This window comes from Lathyrus oleraceus, chromosome 7 (genome assembly GCF_024323335.1).
Source record: "Lathyrus oleraceus cultivar Zhongwan6 chromosome 7, CAAS_Psat_ZW6_1.0, whole genome shotgun sequence".
Classification (NCBI taxonomy): Eukaryota; Viridiplantae; Streptophyta; class Magnoliopsida; order Fabales; family Fabaceae; genus Lathyrus; species Lathyrus oleraceus.
Genome location: NC_066585.1, coordinates 38,110,068 through 38,135,118, shown reverse-complemented (window position 1 = coordinate 38,135,118; position 25,051 = coordinate 38,110,068). Strand labels below are relative to the sequence as shown.

The 25,051-nt window shown below is 32.5% G+C and overlaps 1 protein-coding gene across 1 annotated transcript; it reads left to right on the top strand.

The window, feature by feature from the left end:
- The first annotated feature begins 16,039 nt into the window (after positions 1–16,039).
- Positions 16,040–20,467, top strand: LOC127101896 (uncharacterized). The gene is made up of 4 exons (XM_051039326.1): positions 16,040–16,069; positions 18,699–18,812; positions 19,209–19,254; positions 19,964–20,467. The coding sequence occupies exons 1-4, from the start codon at positions 16,040–16,042 to the stop codon at positions 20,119–20,121; spliced, it is 348 nt and encodes a 115-aa protein (XP_050895283.1). The 3' UTR covers positions 20,122–20,467.
- The last annotated feature ends 4,584 nt before the right edge of the window (positions 20,468–25,051 follow it).

Here is a 25,051-nt window from a genome sequence, read left to right as displayed (position 1 = left end):
TGGTTAAAGGGGAAGCGGCTGAAGGAAATATGACGACTAACCCTGATAACACCGAGGGCCAAACAGAAGGAAGAGCCAATGCATGCGAGGAACATGCTTGAACTCAAACCCCTGCACTAGCTGAGAATCCTTGGAGTTTCGTTAAGTAGCATTGGTTCCCTTTCCGCATAAAAGTCGACTATCTTGAAGCGAAGTCAGCCACTGGAGTATCTAAAGGCGATGCTAAATTGTAGGGAGAGTTCTTCTGATCAAAGTCATAACACTTCAGCATCAGAAGATTATCCTTCGAGCTCCCCTACGGGAGAAATCCTTTCTAAAATCAAGGACAAAGTCTTTAAGGGTGACTTGTTTCTGTTGCTGTTGGTTGATCCTTCTGCCCCTTTAACTCTGAAAGCTCTTCTTAGCCAGGTTGACTTGTTAAAGGCTTCCCCCGAAGTGGTGAACGTTATTATAGAGATATGGACTATGATCGACCAAGCTGTTGCGGATCACAAGTTGCTACCTCACCTTACAGGGGAAATAGAGAAAAAATCTGGTTCTGAGGCTGCAACTTGGGATGCTGCTACCGAATATACCAATAAGACAATGGAGTCGGAACATACCAAGCAAAAGAATAAAGAGAAGGTCGATGCTCATGATCGCAACATTGCTTCCTGGAGATAACAAATATCAGAATTGCAGGCCAAAATCTCTGATGCTAAAAGGACAAGCAACAACTATTGGAATTTGATGATGCTTCGATGGCTCAAGATCTATCACTTGGCATGGAGTTTGACGAAAAAGCTCGACAACTTGAATCTGACGTCAAACTCCCGCGCTCAAAAAGATCTTTGTGCGAAAAAAGGCTGGAGCTCCTCAAAGTCAAGTATCTTCAGATTAAGGCCACTCTTCCCTTTTAATGCTATTTTTACTTGTCTGAAGATGTAACAAAATTTCTCCTTGTAATGAATATTGTTCTTTTGGCCTTATGACTTTACTATTACCATTTTGGCACTTTTACCATTTTGGCTTTTACTTTACTTACGCAATTACTCGTCTCTTATTTTTACTTCTTGGATTATTGGTTTGTATTTTTTCAAATATTTCCCGTTTACTCTTAGAATCCTCCTATCTTCGCTGAGCTCTTCGATCTCATAGGCACCATTAGAAAAAATATGTAGAATTTGGAAAGGGCCTTCCCACTTTGTGGACCATTTCCCCAAGGCTCTATCTTTTCGATCCATTGGAAGGATCACTCTCCAGACCAAATCCCCGGGCGTAAAACTTTTAACGTTCACTTTCTTATTATAAGAAACTTCTATCCTTTTCTTTTGTTGCCTTAGTAATTCTAAGGCATTTAACCTTTCCTCGTCCAGATCGACCAATTCATCCAACATCATGCACTAATATGATTCCGTTGGGAGTTCATGTTGCCTCTGAATCCTCAGGGATTGTAGGTGGATTTCTACTGGCAAGATAACATCATGGCTAAAAGTTAGGCGAAATGGGGTCGACTTAGTAGCCTTTTTAGGAGACGTGTGACATGCCCATAAAATTTAGTCCAGAGTCTTGTTCCAATTCTTAGGCTTCTTCCCTACATGTTTTTTAATCAAACCAATGATCACCTTATTGGAAGCTTCAACTTGTCCATTGGCCTGAGCATAATAGGGTGTTGACGTTAAAAATTTGAAACCTATGTCTGTGGCAAATTCCTGCATTTTCCGACCAGTAAATACTGATCCTTGATCCGTTGTGATTGTCTGTAGAATTCCAAACGTATAAATAATATGTTTTTGAATGAATTCGATCACATCCTCTTGGTTCATATTTGGCAAAGGTATGGCTTCAATCCATTTTGTGAAATAATCAACTCCTACCAATATATAGCTTTGACTTTTCGATGATGGAGGTCGAATTTCTCCAATCAAGTCCAAAGCCCAACCTCTAAATGGCCATGGTTTGATGATAGAATGTAATTCAGTTGCAGGGACATGTTGTATGCCTGCATGCACTTGACACTCTTGACATCCCTTCGCAAATTCCACGAAGTCTTTCAATATAGTAGGCCAATACTTTCCTTGCCGGAATAAGAGCCATTTCATCTTATGACCAACTTGGTGTGCTCCACATGTTCCACTATGTACAATTGAAAGGGAAAAGTATGCCTCTGACTCACTAAGGCATCTCAACAAAATTCCTTCGGGAGATTTCTTAAACAACTATGAACTAAAAAGAACGTAACTCAATGCTCGATACCTGGTTCTTTGATTAGTAGATGTTATGGGATTCTGCAGGTATACTACTATTATCTTTCTCTAGTCTTGTTCGAAATTTCGAAATTACCAAGGGAGTCAATCTACCTATTGCCAATATTTCGAAATTTCCTTCATCAGCACATCTTAACCTTGTCTTCTCTAAATCAAAGGGAGTCAATCTGGTTGCCACCACCTTTCCTCTGACTTCTATGACATTGTGCAACTTTTCCTTCAAAATTTTGGACCCAGGTACAATTTGAGCTAAATCATTTCGAACTTTGTTAATAATCGATTGGAGATTATAAAATACATGATCAAATTCTCTTTAACACGCCTATATCCTGCTATGAGGGCTTCATATTCAGCTTCGTTATTTGAACAAATGCCTTCTACTTTGTACTGCAATGTCGTTGGAATTTTATTTGGAGAAATAATTACGACTCCTTTACCTGTGCCATTTTTATGGCTAGATTCGTCGAAGTATAACTTCCACGTCCCTAATTCAGAGTGTCGGCGTCAATGGAGTGATCGACTATGAAGTCTGCTACCATTTGGGCTTTCACAGCTTTTAATGGCATGTATGTTATGGAAAACTCAGTTAATGCTAATGCCCATTTCCCAATTCAACTATGCAAAATTGGTTTCGATAACATATGCTTAATATTATCATAATGAGATGAAACATACACGTCAACAGGTTTGATATAATGCTTCAATTTTGTATAGGAGAAATATAAGCATAAACATAACTTTTCGATCATGCTATACCTAGTTTTTGCATCGTTTAAAACCCTATTGAGGTAATAAATGGATCTTTTAACACCATTATCATCCTCTTATGCTAACATGCTCCCTAAGGTTTTATCAGATGCGGATATATACAATCTCATGCTTTTATTTCTACAAGGTGGCGTCAAAATTGGTGGGTGGCTCAAGTACGCCTTGATCTTATCGAACGCCACTTGCTGAGCTTTCCCCCGTTCAAATACTTCCTTGTCGAGTCGAAGCAGAGGTGATAATGCTTGCATCTTCCCACTAAGGTTTGAGATGAATCTCCTTAGGAAATTGATCTTGCCCAGCAGTGACTGCAAACCCTTCTTTATTGATGGCGCTTTCGCTTCCATGATGGCTTTGGTTTTATTCTGGTTAATTTCAATCCCTTTTTTATGGACCACAAAACCTAGAAAATCCCCAGCCTGGACACAAAAAGCACATTTTAGAGGGTTCATTTTTAGACCATATTTTCTCATTCTTTCAAAAGATATTCGAAGGTGTTCTATATGACTTTTCCTTGAAATAGACTGAACAACAATGTCGTCTATATAGATTTGCATAAAAGTTTCTATGAAATCATGGAAGATCGAATTCATCTCCCTTTGGTAAGTTGCCCCTGCATTTTTCAAACCGAAAGGCATCACTACCCATTCATATGTGCCTAAGGCTCCAGGGCAACAGAATGCCGTTTTGGGGATATCTTCTTAGGTAATGAATATTTGATTGTACCCAGAATACCCGTCGAGCATGCTTAGATATTCATAACCTGTGGCAGAATCGACCAACATTTCCGCCACTGGCATTGAGTATTAATTTTTTAGGGTTGCTGTAATCAAATCTCTACAATATATGCAAACCCTTAACGTACCATTCTTTTTCACAACTGACACAATGTTATCTAACCAATCGACATACCTGGCAGTACGAATGAAGTTACAATAGAGAAGTCTTTCAACTTCCTCCTTGATTTTCAACAATATTGTTGGGGCAAATCGTTTTGGATTCTTCTTCACCGGCTTCTTTCCAGGTTTGATCGACAGTTTGAATTCGACCAGCTCCCTGCTTAAACCAGACATTTCATCGTAGTCCCATGCGAAGCAGTCTTTAAACTCTCTCAGCAACTGGACCACTTAGATCTTGAGTTGAGGATGGATGTTGGCACTGATGTAAGTTGGCCTTTTTATTACCCCCTCTACCAAGTCTACTTCTTCGAGGGGATCTTGAGTCAGCATCTTAACATTGGTCGCTAGCGGGTCCTTCTCGAAACCCAAAGGCTCGTCATCGTAGATCGCGTCAAGCCTCTAGTCTTGCTCTTCGTCTTGACCTTCGTTAGGTGGTCTTGGGTCTAAGTCTTTTCCATGACCTACTAATGGAGAAAATTCACTAGCATCGACAACCATGTTTTTTATTTCGGCCTCTAAGGCCAATTGCTACTTGTTTTCGGCCATGCAGGCCGAAATCCTCTTTAATGCTACGAACTCAATCATCATCACTGAATTCACTTCCCCACCCTGTGGGGTCAATTTCGGCTACTCCTAAATATCTGAAGTTGTCTTCGCCCACTACCTCTCTGTCCCACCGGAAACCATAGTGGGGGTGGAGTGATAAGGAACAGTGGGCGATGTCATCAGGGGTGAACGAAAACTCAGTCGAATCACAAGGCGCTATAGTGGCTAAGTGCTTGTCGAATTGGCGTCTGTCGACATGACTGATAGGGGTTTTGAAATACCCCTTATCCACAAGGACAATGCCATCTGGACGCCGAATTATAATCCTCTGGTACATCGAAGACGAGACGACTCCGACTCCATGGATTCATTCTCTGCATAGCAACATGTTGTAGTTTGCCTTCGTTTCCACAATCATGAACATTGTGGACCTAGTGATTATTCCCACATTCAATTTGACTTGGATAGCCCCCAGGGTGGAGCTTACTTTGCCTTCATAATTGGTTAACACCATATTATGAGGTTTGGCATCAGTGTCATATTGGCCAATTTTTGCCAACATTTGATGGGGCATCAAATTCACAGTCGCTCCACAATCTACCAGTATTTTATTAACTAGGATGTTTTCAACTTTTCTGGTGATGAAGAGGGGTTTCAAATGGCTCTTCATGGTGTCGCTGGGTCTCTCGAAAAAAGCATTCTACTCCTCGACACATCCATTGTTCATTATATAGTAACAGACCGGTTTGTGGGCGGCCATTTCCCTTTCGGTGATACTATCATTATCATCAACTTTGGTGATACGATCGAATTCTCTGGGCATCACGGATACCACTCTGACCAAGATGTCTAAGGAATCCTCTAAACTAGAGTCGAAGTTGTTAGTTAATAACTCATCTTTGGCAGCCGTCTGATTTTCTCCGGCCGTCTTGTTTGAAATCTTGGGATCTCTTTGGGTGAAGTTAGGGCCATCCTTTTTCTTCACCATCACGTTGGTACTTGATTCAGCTTGGTCCATTTCGCCAACTTCTCTTTTGGCTTTTCGCCTTCTCTATTCTCTTCTCCACTGGGACCTTGTCATATGATTCTTTCCTTTATAGTTTTCGGACACATGTGCGGTCCTTTTGTCGGACCGGAATTCTTGGAGATAGGCTAGTGATGAACCTCCTTCAACCTCAAATGTTTTCCATTTACCATGGCCATGTTTACTCCCCTAAGCCTGCTTGACCCACTTCCTATATGATCCTTCGATGCTTGGCTTAAAGGCCATGGGTTGGAAGTTTCATCCAACTTGCTTGGTTTCACTCAACATCACCGTAGGGCGCCTAGGATTAGGATATCTCCTGGGATCAAAGAACCTTTTTGGATTACCCGCTTGATTATTGTGGATGGCTTTATGGCCACTTTGTTGATTCAATCTCCTAAGCCCCTCCAGATTCTGAGCTGCCCTTTTGTCGTAGACAACACGGCACATGGGGCACATCATAACTTCCGTTTTCTTCTTTTGGCACCTTCGGAGAAAGTCGGACAATGTTTCTTCTTCCTGAGGGAAGACGACCTTGTTGTATTCCTCTTGTTTACTTTCATCATTGACTTCCATTGAGACATCTCAAGATACCTCCACCATATTAACTTCCATGTGGATATCCTCAGTAATAGCCAACTTTTGGAATTGTTTTTGAAGGCCGTGAGTAGCCTTGTCCAGCTGAATGAAATTATCAGCGATTTCTTTAGTGATCATTACTAACTTTGAATTTCCAACATCCTTGACATTTGAGGCTTCAACATTTTCTTTCTTGATGTCCTCTGTACCCCTTAGGGTCAAACCGTCAAGAGGTGCCTGCTCGAAGTACTCATGTACTTTAACCATGACAGGCCCATGGATGAAGTCTTCAGTAACTTCGATCGTACAGAAATCATCAGCAGCTTCAATGAAATTCACCTCCTCTAGCTCAGTATAATGAGCTTCAGCAATTTGTAGAGGATCAGAGTCGATTTTCATCTGGCTCCGTGGCTTATAACCGAACTTGAATCTTCCCTCCTGGATTGCATTCTGCACCATATCCCTGAAAAGAAAACGTTGAGACGTTTTCTGGCCCAAAAAACTATGGTATTTACAAAACCCTCGTTTCTTTCTTTGTTCTAAAGGGGGTACTTTAGCACCCGGAGGTACTATCATTTGACCATATTTAACCAGTAAGTCAAAAATTTCGTCACATTTTGTAACGTTGAATGTATATGTTTTCTTAGGAAACATGTCATTCTTTTCAGGTTCGACAGGGTTTTTCCCGTTCGAAGGGGCCAAAACTTTGCACGTATATGGTGGCCCCTGTGTCAATTCAGCAAGATCGATCTCAGTATCGTCGAAGTCTGAAACTTCATGGCCTGAATCTCCATGATCTTTCCTAAAATCAACATAGGCTACACTTTTACCTTTGTATGTCCTAGTCTTTTCTTCTTTTAAACGTTCTACATGTCGAACTTTGTCAGCCAACTGGGCCATATCCCTTAGATATTGAGTATCCAATTTCTTTCTAATTGAATTGTCGTGCCAATTTGTTTACCTTGAAAAATGGTAAACAACCGTTGATCTTCCAAATTTCTATATTTGGTCACTCACAGGATCGATCAGATTGATCCTAGGACATGTGCTAAACGTCTCATAAAGTAATAGTAATAACATAATAGTAATAAATGATCAAACTAAACGTCAAATCAAAGTATTAAAGAAAACTAAGGACAAAAGAGTGACTTGAACAAAAAGAAAAGTTTTAAATTAATGTTTAGAACTAATAAAGAAAAATGAAGTAAACCACGAGAATTGTAAAAGGGTTGAAAGTAATAAAAAAGGTTTGTAAGTGCTGGAATCTTTAAGACTGTAAGGTAAGAGTTTAAGGTAAGGAAAAGAACTAAGGATCTTTAAACTTTTAAATGACAAAGTAACAATAAAGTGTTTGAAAGGAAAGAACAAAGAAGAATGTTTCTAAAGAGGAAGTAAAGAAAGATTTATAATTCTTTGAAATGATTAAACAATGGTGTAGACAACATACATTCTACGTTTTACAGTTCTTCTTCACACGAATACTTAGTAAACTTGCAGATTTTTGTACACAATTTGACACACACTTTTCTAACACTACGACCCTATATTTATACTGGATCTAAATAACCCGCTTTGATGATCCTTCAATCACGTCGATACATGTGGCGCCCTGCATGCGTATGTTCGCTCACTCTGCTTCCACGTGTATCTTTGCGATTTCTAACGAAGGTAATCTTCCCTCCTTTATTTAAATTTAAAATCTTCGATCGAAATCGTTTTCTAACCGCTCCTCAAGGAACTGCTCCGAAATTTCAGCTATAAGCTTGATCTTTATCCAATCAGCCAAGTCGACTTACCCTCAGCTGGTCGAATCTCTTCTTAGTCGAAACTAGCTGTGCATATTTTCCAATTTTGGTAATTTGAAGCGAGCGTCGAAAATTTGAGCTAACTTAACCCGATGAATAAAAACCCATTAGATGTCTCCGAACCCTAGCTAGATAAACCCTATATAAATTATATGGGGCTTTTGCTTAACTTTTATCAAACCATCATATATATTCACGTAAATTGATAGCTTCAACTCTTAATACCAACTCATGAATTTTATTTAAATTCTACAGGGCTTCTGCTTTACCTTCCTCAAATATATTCTCGTAGGTATGTGAATAAACGGTGTTACCATAGGTTTGATTTAAATACTAGTATGTATTTGCACCATTTCTTTAGATCTAATTCCCTATCAATTAAATTTCTCTTAATTTCATTCATATGTGATATTCTATAATCTCTTCTAAAACTTGTTCTAAATTATGGAGCTTCATTCTAACAGTTGAAGATGAAGTTTATTCATTCAGAAGAAATCTCTATGATGCAATTTGATTGGTCTCTTGTTAGAGTTTATTTTTCTTTTCCTCGACCGTGATTTCCTTTACTAATTGAGGTGAGTTATGGTTTTTATATTTAATAATTATTCTTATATTTGTTAAGAATTTGAAATTTGTTTTCTGGATTTTTTGTGTGTGTGATGGAATTATGATAGAATTAAAATATATGCTTGCTAGGTATGTCTCGTCTCTTAATTATGTAATTTCCAAGATTTGATGGAATATATTTTGATAGATTTAAGCTTATTAAAGTTACTGAATTATAGGATAATTTTTTCTTTTGTTGTGCTTCATGAGATTCTGTATGGAATTGTGATAACAATAAAATATATGCTTATTAGGTACGTTTGGTCTCTTCAATATGTAGTTAGCAAGATTTCTATATATTTTTTGTTGGATTCTTGCAATTTTTATAGATTTTAGATTATTAAAGCTACTAGATTATAGGGTAATTGTGTATTTAGTGTTCATTTATTTATCTTTATATTCTCTAATAGCTATTCTCATGTTTATTAGTTGTTGACTTAATTTATTTGCGTGAAGGCTGACAACTATTTCAGTGATATTAATCCTCTGTGCTGTTATATCACTTTACTAATGAATTTATGATTTATGTGCAGTCTATATTGAAAATGGTAATGGATGCATATGCAAGTGCTGGTCCTTCATATCATTCTATCACATTGTCAATGGATTCATGTGTGTTTATTTTTGAAATGGTAATTGATGTATATGTAGACAAGAGGAAGACAAGCAAAATCTTTGTCGCAAACATGTCCAGGTTTTACATTTGTAACACTTTTATATTAATTTCATTTTTAAATCATGCTAATTGTAAATGTTATGTTATAATATTAGGCTAGTGAAAGTTTTACTATCATTCATTTTATGTTGATCTAACTTCTCGAGAATCTTCCTCTCAAAAGTATTGAAAGATAAAATATCAACTCGAATGAAAGCATTATTGAGAATGACACTAATGCAAACATTCAAAATTCTGAAACAAACTCAAATTTTGTAAACAATTCCTATTAATGGACTTCATCCATTGCATGTGAAGAAAATGATGAATGGATTTTCAAATAGGAAATAAATAAGGGTAGAATGAAATAAATGAAAAACATTCTTGTTTTATGTTGGGGATTCCAAATTCTCGGATTCTGTAAACAAGTCCAATTAATGGACCTCAACCATTGCATGTGAAGCGAATGATGAAAGGGTAGAATGAAATAAATGAAAAAATTTCTTATTTAATGTTAGGAATGTCTTATTTCATTTTTTTACATGTGTTATGTTAGACAACTTTATAGATCCTGTGCTTGTGACTTCTGAAAACTTTTATATATGTAAGGCGTGCTCGTGACTTCTGAAAACTTTTATATATGTAAGGCATGAACAAAAAAACCTCTTACATAAGGAATCAACCCTATTAGAAAGATTCTAATGTACACAAATTTAATGTTTGATAGGAAAAATCAAATACTATATGTTCATAACTATTATTTTCAAATAAAAATATGTAAAATAATACTAAAGACTATTCATATGACACAACGTAAACACCTTCATAGCTTTCCCGAACTCCATTCCTTGGACCCAAATCCACATTTAAATGAACATTATTTCTACTGTTCATATGGTTTATAAGTTGATCAAATTACCTATCTTGCTATACCTGAAAGAAACGTTTTAACAAAATTATAAATCAAGAAATTATTTAGACTAGTTTTGTGATAATAACCTATAAGTTAAGTGAATAATTTTCAAAGGAACAAGCAATGCATGCATTATTTTTTGTCCTGCTTCTTTAATCCGTATTCGTGCTTAACATGAAAGTATGAGTTTATCGCTAAAGGAGAAGGAATTTGTGAAGTACACAATTGAGTATGTAGTATATTTAAGAAGAAGAAATAGTGAGTTGCTTATACTATGTCTTTATGTCGATTACCTGTTGATAACAGGAAATTGAAAGAAGGAGATCGAAGACTTCAAACATGACTTAAGTGAGGAGTTTGAAATGTCTGATTTGGGTAATCTCTCATACTTCCTTGGTATTGAATTCTACAGGAATAGTAAAGGTTGGATGATACACCAAAGAAGATATGCAAGATAAATACGCAAGATATTTGAGATGCAAGATTACAACCCATCTTCGACTCCTGCTGAGTCCAGATTGCAACTGTTGAAAGACACATATAAAGATAATGTTGATCCAACATAGTACAAAAGACTCATTGAATCACTTTGATACCATTGTCACATAAGGCTTGATCTAGCATATAATGTAGGTATGGTGAGTAGATTCATGTAGAAACCAAAGGTATCACACCTAGCAACGACGAAGAGGATACTAAGGCATCTGAAAGGAACTCTCGTCTATGGAATTTTTTATCCTGATGATGATGAAAAAAAGAATGTAAGCTTGTGGGATGCACCGACTCAATTTGCTGTAGTGATGATGAGGATAGAAAATCCACAACTGGCTATGTGTTTATGCTAGGTGGTCCACTAGTTGCTTGAAATTCAAGAAAGGAACTAGTAGTGGCACTATTGTTGTGTGAAGCTGAGTACATACTTGTTTCTCTTTGTGTGTGTCATGCAACTTGGATGCTTAATTTGGTTGAAGAGATTATGGGAAGAATCATGGAGCGATAACCATAAAGATCGACAACATGCCTGCTATCAATCTGGCGAAGAACCCATTAGTGCATGGACGAAGTATGCACATCAAAATGAGGTTCCACTATCTTTGAGACCATGTAGCTAATGGGAAGTTTAACTTCGAACACTGCAGAACTGAGAATTAGGTTGCATATATCATGACGAAAAGAGTGCATGTTGAAGTGTTCAAGAAATTAAGGTCTATGATGAATGTATATAGCTTAGACACGGTGAATTAGGTGGTGTGTTGAGAATGCAATTCATGGTGTCGAAGTATTTTTCCGTCGAAACATCTAGTTGTCGAAGCGTCGAGGAGTTAGCCTCGACATAGATTTTGACTTAGGGCTAACTTTTTAGTGTTAGCAGAATTAGGTATTTGGGATTTTCTTAGGGAGAAAGTAAATCCAATCTATAAACATGGAGTAACCCCTATCATTTTAATATAACACCTACTTGCAGTTGCAAAGAATAAAAAATTCCCAGTTTGAGAGCAGAGGGAAACTTTGCAGAAATTTCATCTTCCTCTTACTTTTCTCGTAAACCCTAAATTTTATTTTCTTCCTAAATTCAAATTTTCTTTCTTCTTCCATTAAAGTTGTGTAGCGCAATCTTGCAATCAAGACTGATTGATTCACTCGACTGCAGAGTGAACAATAAAAACAAGGTTGCAGTGGAATTCTCCACATGTTTTGGTGAATTTCCAACATTTAAAAACAAGGTGAACACTTTTAAATATGAAAGGACATGAGAATTTAATTAAATTTTATGATGCTTATTGTCGCGGCGGGAAAATCCCGAGTGTAAGCATTTGATTAACTTAACTCGATTGAAACAGAGTCGCCACCGAATTATTGTTTATTCCAAAAGGAAAATGGAGAAATATCGATAAAACCCTAAATAAAACTAGGTACGGAAGTCAGTTACACAAGGGGAAGGTATTAGCACCTCTCACGTCTGTAGTACTCTACGGTATCCACACAAGTCTATTTGTTCTAAGGGTGTCTAAGTCTAAAGCTTAAAAGCTAAGTAGGAATGCAATGCATGATAGAAGGTTGATTTATTTACAAAGAAAAAAAAGAAAAGGTTTTTACTAATTTGTCCGACGTGGTTGTGAACCTTTATGCCTACGTACCCCCTTAGTGAGGGATCAGGGCATTTGTAGTTCACCTTAAAAAGTTGGTTTGTTTGTGTTTTTTAGGAGGATAATGTTACATTCACACTCTAGCTTTTTGACGACTTACCGCCCGACCTTAGGGACTTACATGTCGCATTACGCGGAATGGAAATAACACATCCTTTGTTAAGAAGAAGGTTTGCAAAAGAAAAAAGGGCCAAAAGGCCAAAAAGAGTTTGATTTGGTTTGTACTTTTGTTGTAGATAGTGATGAGTTAATCCCAATGTACGAACACTCTTCCTTCTCCACTTTTATGAAAAAGATTTGAGAATTGGTCCATAATAAAAGGCTATGAATAAGAGAAATAATGGTAAACGGAATGTACCACATCATTATCCTCCTACTACTTAAGTCTCATAACATGTGAACCAACTCGTAATGGCTTAGTGTTTTGAATTTGATTAAGAAAAATAAGGTATAATGCAAAAGAAAGAAGAAAAGGCTAAGGGGAGGCTACACAAAGCCCTAATGTTATCATGCAATAATGGCCTTAAAGTTGAGGATATGGGAGACTAAGCCAAACCCTAATGTTAGCCTGCATGGATAGAATCCTAAGATCTAATGACTTATCTTGCACAAGATGAAGTCAAATCCTAAAGGAGCATGGCAAATAAATGATATAGAGGTAAGCAAGGATAAACAACATGCATACTAAGATCAAGCAACAAAACAAACTCACGGAGAGGATGCATAAGATTGCCACAAGATGTAATGCACATGGAGCAATACTCAAGTAATCTATGCAAATCAAAACAAACTAATGTATGATCAAATATCCATGTGACAAGGCAATGACAAGCCCAAAGTCAGCAGCATATCACAAAGGATGCCAAATGATCAAAGCACTAAGGTTAAAGCACAAAACAAACACAATTCACATAAGTGAGAGATATCATCGCACAAAGGAATCATATATCAAAGGTCAAACAAGGAAGGTATGATCACTAAAGGATCAAAGAAAACAAGTTAAGGAGGTAGATAAGACATACCAATAAGTATTAATCATTGAACATCATTCAACAAATGAAATAATCCTCAAGATACAAAACTAGCTAGCGAAAACATCAAACAAAACTCGAAGGAAGCAAACTTGTAATGCAAGCAAGAAGGAAGGACAAATATGAAAGTAATGCAATATTTGAATACGCTTGAAAACATACTTCAAATATCGATCCTCAACCCTAAAGTTCTCACCATCAAAGAGGAAAGAAAACAAAGTGGGAGGAGGAGAAATGTTGCTTCCTAAAAGTCATCAAAATGGACTTGTAATTGAATGCAAGCCATAGAATCATAGAAGCTATATCTTAAATGTAAAATGACTTTAGAAGTCAGTAGAAATAACACAAGATTCAATTAAATATGGATCAAAGGTATTTGGCAAAGGAACGCATCAAAACAATCTCCTAACCTTGATCACATATGAATGAAAATAAAGAAACAAAGAAAATCATAACAAACACAAGTTAAGGATCTTAAATGAATCAACCAAATTGATCTTAAGTCCCTAAATATGTCATGAGAATAAGATAAAGAAATTAGAATCATCTCATTAATGGTTCGCATCAATGCATTCCATGTATCTCACAAAAACCACAAATAAGCGTAAGAAAGAAACACAATCAAAGAGAAAGATCAAGGCGATCAAATGAAGTAAAATGCCTCTCAAGTCTTTGATAAGACTATTCTTGAGCTTATCATTCTTCTAAACATCAATGGAGTCAAGGTCAAAGCAAAAAGTTGGCTCAAAAGATCAAAAGGGTAGGAAACTAGGGTTTACAAACCACACAAACTTATATGCTTAAGTTAAAATCCAAATGATCAACTTAAAATTTCCAACAATTGAAAATAAGTTTACATACCAATTAAGCATCCAAATGACCATAACATACCCAAAACTAAGCCTTAAATTAGGTCCACAAGCTTCAAAATGAAGTTGGATTAAATTACACTAGGCAAAAGGGATGCACATGATAAAAAAACCAAAGAAAATAGTAAAATAGGATATAAAATCCAAACAAAATATTTGAAGGAGCTCAAAGCTCTAACAAGTCATAGGTATATCCTTTCTCAAACCAAAAGATCAAGGCAGCACCAAAACAAAACGAAAAGTTGAAACTAGCTCACAAACTAGTCTAAAACAATCTTTGAACAAAATAAATTTGAACAAGGCACAAAAACAGAAGCAAAAAATCTACAAAAATAACAAACATCAACTTAACATCTTACAAAAGCTATAAAATATTTTTGTGAATTTTTATGACCAATGTTAGTGAAGTAATTACATTGAAACTTCATGTAGAAGCCATAAAACCTCAAGAATCCATTTAAATATTGTCCGATTTTTAAAACAAAGCAAAACTAAAAATAAATTTGGTCCAAGATCATCAAAAATTCCAGAAAACTCAGAGTAATATGAAAATATTTTTTTGGGATTTTTAGGATTCATAAATTGGCCATAAATAATTAAATTCATAAGATATATAAAAGAAGTAACAAAATAAACACATTTAAGAAGTTAAAATACTAAAAATAGCAAACTAAATGTAAAAATAAAATAAAAATCATAAAAATAAAATAGACACAAATACTTTTCAGCACATATTTTGTTTATATTTTTTTAATAATTAAAAATATTTTTAATAAAATAAACAAGTAAAAGAAAATAGAAGAAACTAAATGACTAAAAATAAAGTTGGTCAAACATGTGCACATGGTATTCCGTGCCAAGCCAATAAAAAAAATCCAATCATTGGGTGCTAGAGGAAAAAAACAAGGTGAACCAACCACAACGTGCCACATGGCCATGCAAAAGCAAAAAAAAATCAAAACATTCACCAAAATCGTGTTTCACGATTTTTCACCAGGGGGACTTCCAATTCATTTTTCTCCTTCGTTTCTTGATGAAATAAAAAGTTGTAAACATCAATGTTGTAAATCTCAGATAGATCTACAACTTTGGTTTTGAAATTATTTCAAAAGGATGAAATATGAGAGAGAAATCTGGGAGAGAAGTTGGCTAAAAATCACTTTTTCAGTTGAAATCATGTTTCATGAATTCCAACCAGGCAACTTCACTTCCATTTTTCTCCTTCGTTTCTTAATGAAATAAAAAGTTGTAAACACCAAAGTTGTAGATCTCAGAGAGATCTACAACTTTGGTTTAGAAATGTTTTCAAAAGAATGAATGATGAGAGAGAAATCTGGGCGAGAAGTCGGCAAAAAATTACTTTTCATCAAATAACTTCCAATCCAAAAATCAGAAAATCAAGCAAGAATCAATGGAAAGTTTCAACATGAAAAATGTTCTAAACAACATCAAGAATACATATAATAATTTCCAGATCTTCAACTGCCCTCTTGTGCTTCCAAAATCAAAAGAAATCCAGAAACTCTTATAAATTCTTCTTCCTTCAACTCAAATAAAAAGTTTTTATATTGAGAAATTCTGGAGAAAAAGCTTGATTCAAGAGGGAGAAAGATAAGACCAATTTGGTGGTTTTTTGTGAAAGGGGAAGAGAGAGCTTATATGTCTTGAAATGGATGACTTGGATTGCTTATATAGGCCCCCAAAGTGAGAGTAGAAGAGTCATTGCAAGCAAAGAGACGTTGGAGGGCATAAATGGAAGATAGACCAAAAATTAACTTGTTAAGCAAGGTTGCATTTTGTTCACATTTGGCTAGGGGGTTTGTATGTTTTGGACACCTCATAAGTGCAGTAGTACATGGGAAAAAGATGGTACAAGTTAGTGGAGTGTAGAGAGAGAAACATCAAAGTTGGCTATTTTGGTAAAAATGAGGTTTTAAGTATAAAACTGGCAAAAATGGTTGCATGGGTGCAAATAGAAGGCAAGGTACTCTCATTCACGATTCAAATAGGTTATCTTATTGATTTGAGTAAAAAAGAATTGCTACATTTTGAGAAATTGGAGTGTGCAAAACTAGGTTTTAGTAAATTCACAAAAACCACCCCTTGGTTTCATGGCCATAACATTCTCAATTTTGAGAGTTAACTCAAATTCTTTTACTTTTTGGAAAGGTATTGAGATGAAATACAACTTTCATGTTGGTGGAAATTTGTTTTGAAACATTTAAAGTCCCCAAAAGTGGGCTCGAAAATGGCTGAACGGTGAAAATGACCCATAATTCTCAAAAATGACCTATAATGTCTTGCTCCATAACTCTCAGAATAAGAATTTTTTGGACATGGAACCACATGGACAAACTTGTAGGTATTCTTCCCAGATTTCCAGGCATATAAAGTTTGCAAATTTTCAATAAAGAATGAGGAAATTATGAATTTTACAAAATCTATACTATGAAGTAACTTACACTTGGAAAAATTTCCACTTCACCAAGTTACTTCATAAACAAGTTAGCTTCCAAAACCATATTTTCCTTGAATTTTTTTCACCAAAAGCCATATGATGTTGAAACATGATTTTTGACTTCAACTTTGACCAAAAGTCCACTTGGTCAACAGTTGAGTTTTGCTCAAATAATCAAATAATCAAGAATAAACCACTGGACATCAAATAATACCCACCAAAGGTCCATGATTCAAATGAGGATGCACTAGTACACATATAATCCATTTAGAACCAAGTTGCTCAAGAAATTTGTCAGAAACAACCTTTGACCAATAGTTGACTTTTTCACTGATCAAGTCAGAATTCAACAATCATCCAATGCAACGCTTTGAGAAGTCTTGTGATGAATCCAATGGTCATACTTGATACCTTGGGCCACCAATTTATCAAAGAAACTAATTCTTGATGAAAATTCAACTCAATTCTTGAAAGGGGCCAAAACCCTAATTCTTCATCAAAAGGCTTAAGGGCCAAGTAATTGAAGCCACACCCTGATTCCTCAAAGATTCTTGGGGAATTTCAAAAAGCCAATGATATTGAATCAATAAGATACTCATGAGTATGAGGTCCCACACAACTTTCCTTGAAAACTTCCATCTTCAACTGATGATCACAAGCTATAACAATCCTTGATCCCACACATAAATACCAATGTAAATGCAATGTATGAGAAGCAATAAGCATATGATGGTTGAAAACCAAGTGAGCAAATTTTGGGGTGCAACACTTATGAAGACCATGATAATGGGATTTCACTCATTATCTTGTATCTCAGCTTGCAAAGTCATATCTTGATTCTATACATAAACATGTAATTTTGGATTTATTGCTTTCCCATTATTCTTGGTCAATATTCTTTTTGATGAATGTTTATATTCAAAGTCTCTTATGTGTAAGCTCGGTAGAAAGTGATGATTTTAATAAACTGATATAGTAATTGTAGGTTTTAAGGAATGTTGATTATTTTCAACTAAAATGAGCATTTGGCACACATATTGTGGATATTGTGGTCCTATGAAGAATCAATTAATATAACTTTTTAAATGGTGAGGTGTTTGTGCCAAGTACATACCTGATACCTATGCATCAATATTCATATCATTGCAAAACTTTTCTGAGTATTTTAAGGTTATTATATTTGAATTGTGCATTGAAGAGAAGATCAATTTTTCTCTATTGGAATTGATTTAAGAACAACTTCTTATTCATATTTGTTCAAGGTTTGTATTTAATCACCAAGTGTGTTGTAACTTGATTAGTAATAGAAAGTGGTGTGCTTTCTAAGTGTTGTAAATAGAAAGTGGTGTGATTTTCGGTTTATGTGAGAATCATTGTAGTGGTTGATGATTTATGAAAAGATCCTTTGAATTAACTTAATTTAAAGTCCACCATATGTTTGATTCTTATGAAATCAAGGAAATGGTGTGTTTATTTGTTGTATTAGAAGATTGTAGGATAGGTCTTGGTGTAAGGTTTGTACAAAGATCTAACATATTGGAAAATTTCTCACCGGGTGTGAGAGAATTACACTGACCATTGATTGGAAAGGGGAACTAGTATACATTATTGTGTTATTTATTTTTTTCTATTTAAAATTCTTCATTTTACTTCATATGTTCATCGAATTATTTTATGGAAAAATATGAACATAAGAACCATCTTTTAAAAGCGAGAAAAATAAAGAGAATCTAATTCACCCCACTCTTAAATTGCAAATCTATACTTACATCTTTCTACATGTAAGGAGGGGTACGTGGCGGCCTATTAATCTTAAAGACTTTGTCAAGTTAAGATATTTACTTGGAGTATCAAAATCAAGTTTGTTTTGGGGGGTGTTGAATATTTAAATAGATTTTGGGTTTGTTAGTTTGGGCCTTAGGAATTTTAAACTCAAATTTGTGTATAATAGGTCCAACTTCTAGAAGTCTATTCTAAAGAGATCCATGGGATTCTCTAGAAGGTAAGGATAAATTAGGATTTTTGTAAAATATTAGAGAAAATTCTAGAAAATGATTTATAGCCACTAGATTAAGTTTGAGTGAATAAATAGTAATCATTGATTAATGAATGCCACTAGTATAAATAGATGGGATTTACTTGAATTTATTTCAAGGAAAAAATAAAAACACTCAATAATACAAGTAGCATTCTCTTTTCCAAACTTTCTTATTCTCTTCCAAATACTTTACATTTTCTCCACCTACCCAAAACTTCCATTCAACCGTTGGTAAATTACTTAACAATCACTATGATCTTTATTTTTTTAGGTAGGATCTCTTATTATTTATTTTTGTTGAAATTAAGAAAAAAACAAATAAAATTATCTTATCCCATTGTCGATCTAACCGTAGCATATGTTTTTCACTATTTCAAGGCTTAACAATTTTAAAATCCAATATAATGTAATAAAACAAATCCAATTTTTAAATTTTTTTTATCTTTAATATAAAACTATTTTAAAATATTGATATGTATTTATATTTTTGTTATTGGGCCAAAGATAAAAAATAATTGAGTTAAATGAATAATTGTGTTTGTTTTGATTTAAATACTGATATTTATTTGCACTATTTATTTACATCTGATCCGACTTCTACTAAATTTTTCTTAATTTCATTCATAGGTTATATTTTTCTTTTCAACGACCGTGATTTCCTTGATTAAATATGGTGAGTCATAGTTTTATTTTCAGCATTGGTTCTGGATATTCTTAAGATTTTAAAATTTATGTTATATGAGTTGTTGTGGTGAAGTGTTTGTTAGTTGTTTCTTTGGTTGTGTTAACATGAGTGGCTACCATGTGATTTTGTTAGGAATTGTGATAACATTAAGGATGTCGTATTAGAATTTTGGTTGGGAAACCTGATTTAATACCATCACTGAATTTGGGGTTGAGTCTGACTCAATCTTATAAAATCAACTTATTAGGTGAGGATTGTCCACCATATATAAATATATTCCCATACCATATTTTATCCAATCTGAGACTATAAATACTAAAAAATCATTAAAACGAAAAGTGATTGTAGCCACAAATTAGTAATAGGAAGAGATAAGTACCATACCTGGTTGGTTAACTGTCTAATTGTATCATACTTGTTCTACATTTTAGTGCACAAAACCACATTCATGTGCATGTATTTGATACCTTGACAATAGTGATGTCTTACTATCACATTTCTAATGCATGTTGAATTTATTTTTATCCAAAATTGTAGTTCCTAAGGCACTGTTACTGAACGAGTATGATACATTTCTAATGCATGTTGAATTTATTTTTATCCAAAATTCTAATATATTATTCTCACGTTTTATAGTTTTTAACTTCATTTTTCTTTATGAATTTATACACAACATGTATTTATGATTTATGTGCAGTTGATATTCAAAATGTAATGGATGCATCTGCAAGTCTTGATCATTCATGTCTTCCATCACATGTGATAGGAACAGAGATGATATACACAGCTAGAGGAAGACAACATTTGTTCGATATAGATCAAGAGGAAGACAACATTTGTGTGATAGGAACATAGATGATATGTACAGCAAAAAAAGACAACAGTTGTATGATAGGAATAAAGATGATATACGCAATACGAAGAAGACAATACTTTGTTTGATAAGAACATAAATGATACATACAACAATACGAAGACAACATTTATTTGATAGAAACACAAATTATATATACAACTATAGGAAAAAGTATTTCACTGTTTTATTTTATTTTATTGTCTTAAGGTTAAATATAAAGACAATTCACATGTACTCTAAGTTCGCATTTTGAGATCATGTTGAATTTTTAAAATTAAGGAACAAGTTATTAAATGTAAGGATTGATTGTCTCCAATAATCTGGTTACTGCTTAACTTTCTCATATATATATATATATATATATATATATATATATATATATATATATATATATATATATATATATATATATATATATATATATATATATATATATATATATATATATATATATATATTCACGTAGCATCATCTGTTAACTTTCTCATATATGAGTTTGATTTCAATTCTACGGCGTTACTACTGAGTTTGATTTAAGTACTGGTCGTATGCTTTTTAATTACTTTTTTAGAACATGTTGAGTTTGCTACACAACTATAAATAAAGATGATATACACAAATGATATATACAAAAATAAAAAGACAGCGTTTGTTTGATAGAAACACAAATTGTATATACAACTATGGCAAGAATGATTCCACTGCTGTTGTTTAAATTCAGATGTATTTCATTTGTTTCTTAGTAAATAACAATAACAGTAGTGTAATAAAGGTAATAATAAAAGGACTTTTCTTTTTCTTTTTTTATATATTAATTTTCCTTTATTTTTAGACTAAAATACATGAAAAATGAATAATATAATAATTATTTAAAAAATTAATAAAAAATTCAAAAATTAAATATAAAAATAAAAAAGTAGAAGTTTTAATTTTAAAATAATTTAAGTGAAGCTAAAAACATAACAAAAAGAAAAACTCTAGAAATAGGGAAAATTCAATGTGTGAAAATGTTTCTTCTATTTATATCAAATTATTAGGTTAAAACAATTAATTATAACATTAAAAGCTGAATCAACAATAAAATAAAATAAATAATTCTGTAAATGGATTCTAACCTAATATATATATTTTTATTTTATGCAATGAATCAAAATATTTGACTTTTATGGTTTTTAATTAAAAAAAATTGTCAAAAAATAAAATAACGCATAAAAAAATAATTAATAAAAATTAAAATTAGCCCTTTTGACTTTTTAACTTTTTATAATAGACACAATGTATTTTTTTCCTTTTTTTGGATATATTTTGAATAAAATGTGAAAAAAAGTGAAAAGCAAATGAATTTATTTTATTTGTTTCTTAGGTGCCACCCAAATAAGTTTCGATGGATTCATGACTTATCTAAAATGTAACAACAAAATGGTTAAATGAAATTAATTTTTGTAATTTTAGTAAATAATAATAATAGTAGTGTAGTAAAGGTAATAATAAAAGGATTTTGATTTTCTTTATTTTTTTTATTGATTTTCCTTTATTTTTAGACTAAAATACATGAAAAATAAATAATATAATAATTATTTAAAAAAATTATATAAAATTCTAAAATTAAATATAAAAATTAAAAAAATTAGAAGTTTTAATTTTAAAATAATTTAAGTGAAAGGTAAAACATAACAAAAAGAAAAACTCTAAAAATAGGGAAAATTCAATGTGTCAAAATGTTTCTTCTATTTATATCAAGTTTATGTTAAAAAATTTAATTATAACATTAAAAGATGAATCAACAATAAAATAAAATAAATAAGTAATGTAAATGGATTCTAGCCTTATTTTTTTTCTGCAATGAAACAAAATATTTGGCTTTTATGGTTTTTAATTATAGCAAAATTGTCAAAAATGAAATAAAGCATAAAACTAAAATTTAATTAATAAAAATTAAAATTAGCCCTTTTGACTTTTTAATTTTTTTTATAATAATCACAATGTATTTTTTTAATCGTTTTTTTTTATATATTTTGAATAAAAAGTGAAAAGCAAATGAATTTATTTTATTTGTTTCTTAGGTGTCAAGCAAATGAATTTGGATGAATTCATGGCTGATGTAAAATGTAACATCAAAATGGTTAAATGAAATTAATTTTTATAATTTATTAAATAATAATAGTATTGTAATAAAGGTAATAAAAAAAGGATTTTAATTTTTCTTTTTTTTATATTGATATACCTTTATTTTTAGACTAAAATATATGAAAAATGAATAATGTAATAATTATTTATAAAATTTATAAAAAAAAATCAAAAGTTACTACAAAAGTTAAAAAAGGTAGAATTTTTAATTTTAAAATAATTTAAGTGAAGGTAAAAACATAACAAAAAGAAAAACTCTAAAAATAGGGAAAATTCAATGTGCTAAAATGTTTCTTCTATTTATATCAAGTTTAGATTAAAATATTTAATTATAACATTAAAAGCTGAATCGACAATAAAATTTAAAAAAAATTAATGTAAATGGATTCTAACCTAATATATTTTATTGATTTTATTCAATTAATCAAAATATTTGACTTTTATGATTTTTAATTTAAACAAAATTGTCAAAAATGAAATAAAGCATAAAAATAAATATTAATGAATAATATTATAATTAGCCCTTTTGACTATATTTTTTAATCCTTTTTTTGGATTTATTTTGAATAAAAAGTGAAAAGCCAATGAGTTTATTTTATTTGTTTCTTAGGTGCCAAGCAAATGAGTATGGATGTATTCATGACTTATGTAAAATGTAACATCAAAATGATTAAATGAAATTAAGTTTTATAATTTAGTAAATAATAATAACACTAGCGTAATAAAGGTAATAATAAAAGGATTTTGATATTTCTTTTTTTTATATTGATTTTCCTTTATTTTTAGACTAAAATATATGAAAAATAAATAATATAATAATTATTTATAAAATTTATTAAAAATTCAAAAATTAAATATAAAAATTAAAAAAGTAGGAGTTTTAATTTTAAAATAATTTAAGTGAAGGTAAATGCATAACAAAAAGAAAAACTCTAAAAATAGGGTAAATTCTGAAGGTGTTTAAAAGGACAAACTTGTAACACCCTAAAATCCGTACTCTTTAATTTAACGAGATAAACAATATTATTCTAAATTAAAAACTTGCAGCGAAACTCAACCTAAAAACATACTTGAAATTATTTAATCAAAATAAAGTATTCGCTTAGGATTAAGTAATTCAAAACATCAACTCAAAAGGTTACAAAATGACCATTTCCTAGTGTTAGAGATCAGAGGAATCGAAAACTAAAAGAAAATGATAAATAAAACAAAGAAAAACCTCATGCTATATTTCAAATCACAATAGTTATTGCTCCACCGGATTATCTATACCACAGTGTACAGAACACCACAAACAAATAAAAGAGGGGTGAGAATACACTCAAATATACTTGCAGTGCAAAATATATCAAGGGTAGCATTATTGATACCAATCATCACACACATGATGAAACAAAAGCTTAAAGTAAAGTCGCAATCACCGGCAGTAGAGTTTTTGAAAAAGATTTATGAGATGGCGGATGATTATGTGACTGATGATGTGATTTGTTGGGGGTGGAAATGGCAATAGTTTTGTTGTGATTCAACATGCTGAGTTTGCTACGGATTTACTTTCTAAGCATTTCAAGCACCACTATAAATAAAGATGATATCCACAACATGAAGAAGACAATATTTTATTTGATAAGAACACAAATGATATATACAAAAATAGGAAGACAACATTTGTTTGATAGAAACACAAATTATATATACAACTATTGGAAGAATTATTCCACTATTTTTGTTTAAAATCACATTTATATTAATTTCCATTTTGAGTTCAGGTTGAATTTTTAAAATTAGAGGACAAGTTATTACATGTAAGCTCTTAGTATATCTGTGTGTTCGGCTTGGTTTATTTATCAGCATTGCATCAACTCCATTTTATTTCGATTGTGATGTGCGTGTTTTACTTTAGCAGGTTGGTTGGTTTTTCTTTTGTTTACGTGCGACATTTCAATAATGTTATCTTCACATTTAATTCAGATTTGTATGGTTTTTTTTGGTATTTCAGCATAACAACAGTTCGAGTTTGCTTCCGTCACGTGACGTTGCTTTCGTTATGACATGATTTACTAAGAGGAAGACAATGTTCACTTAGATAAGAACACAAATGACGTATACAATACGAGGAAGATTGATGTTTTAGTAGCACCTTTTTGTAGTAAGGTTATAGCCAATATCTCATTAGGTTCAAAGAATATACATGTTCTAATTGTTCAAGTTAACAAACTATGCTCAATGTAAAGCAAGCATCTGAATATATAATTATATCATTCACATTCTAAAAAATTAATGAAAACCATAACTCTTTATATTAAACTATGTGTTTATATTTGAAAAAATAACAATTGTATATCTGGAAAGAGAAACTATCATATCAAACTAAAAAGTACTCAATTTTCAAGAACTATGTGTTTATGACAAATTATTTGGATTGATTTTGGGAAATAAGTTGTTCGATTCTTTGATTGAACTGAAATGTTATTATTTTCAAGGAGGACGAGTTGGCTAATCATTATCATTTCCCCTTGTTTCACCCTTAACCATTTTAAAGTCCAAATATAATGTAATAATACAAATTCTATTTTTAATATTGTTTTTTAGATTTCAATACAAAAATATTTTTAAAAATTTATGTTTATTAAATAATTTTGTAATTCAGCCAATGTGATATAATAACAATTGAGATGATGAAAACCCATTATATGCCTTTGAACCCTAGGTAAATAGACCCTTTATATAATTTCTACAGCGCTTCTCTTTAACTTTTATCAAACCATCATATATATTCACCCTAGGTAGATACTCTCTCTCTCT

Excerpts from the sequence above, each read along its gene's own strand:
- LOC127101896 (XM_051039326.1), top strand. The coding sequence starts at position 16,040 with ATGGTTGCATGGGTGCAAATAGAAGGCAAG. Across the intron at positions 16,070-18,698 it reads GGGTGCAAATAGAAGGCAAG|GAAAAAATAAAAACACTCAA; the intron begins GTACTCTCATTC and ends ATTTATTTCAAG. Across the intron at positions 18,813-19,208 it reads AAACTTCCATTCAACCGTTG|GTTATATTTTTCTTTTCAAC; the intron begins GTAAATTACTTA and ends TTTCATTCATAG.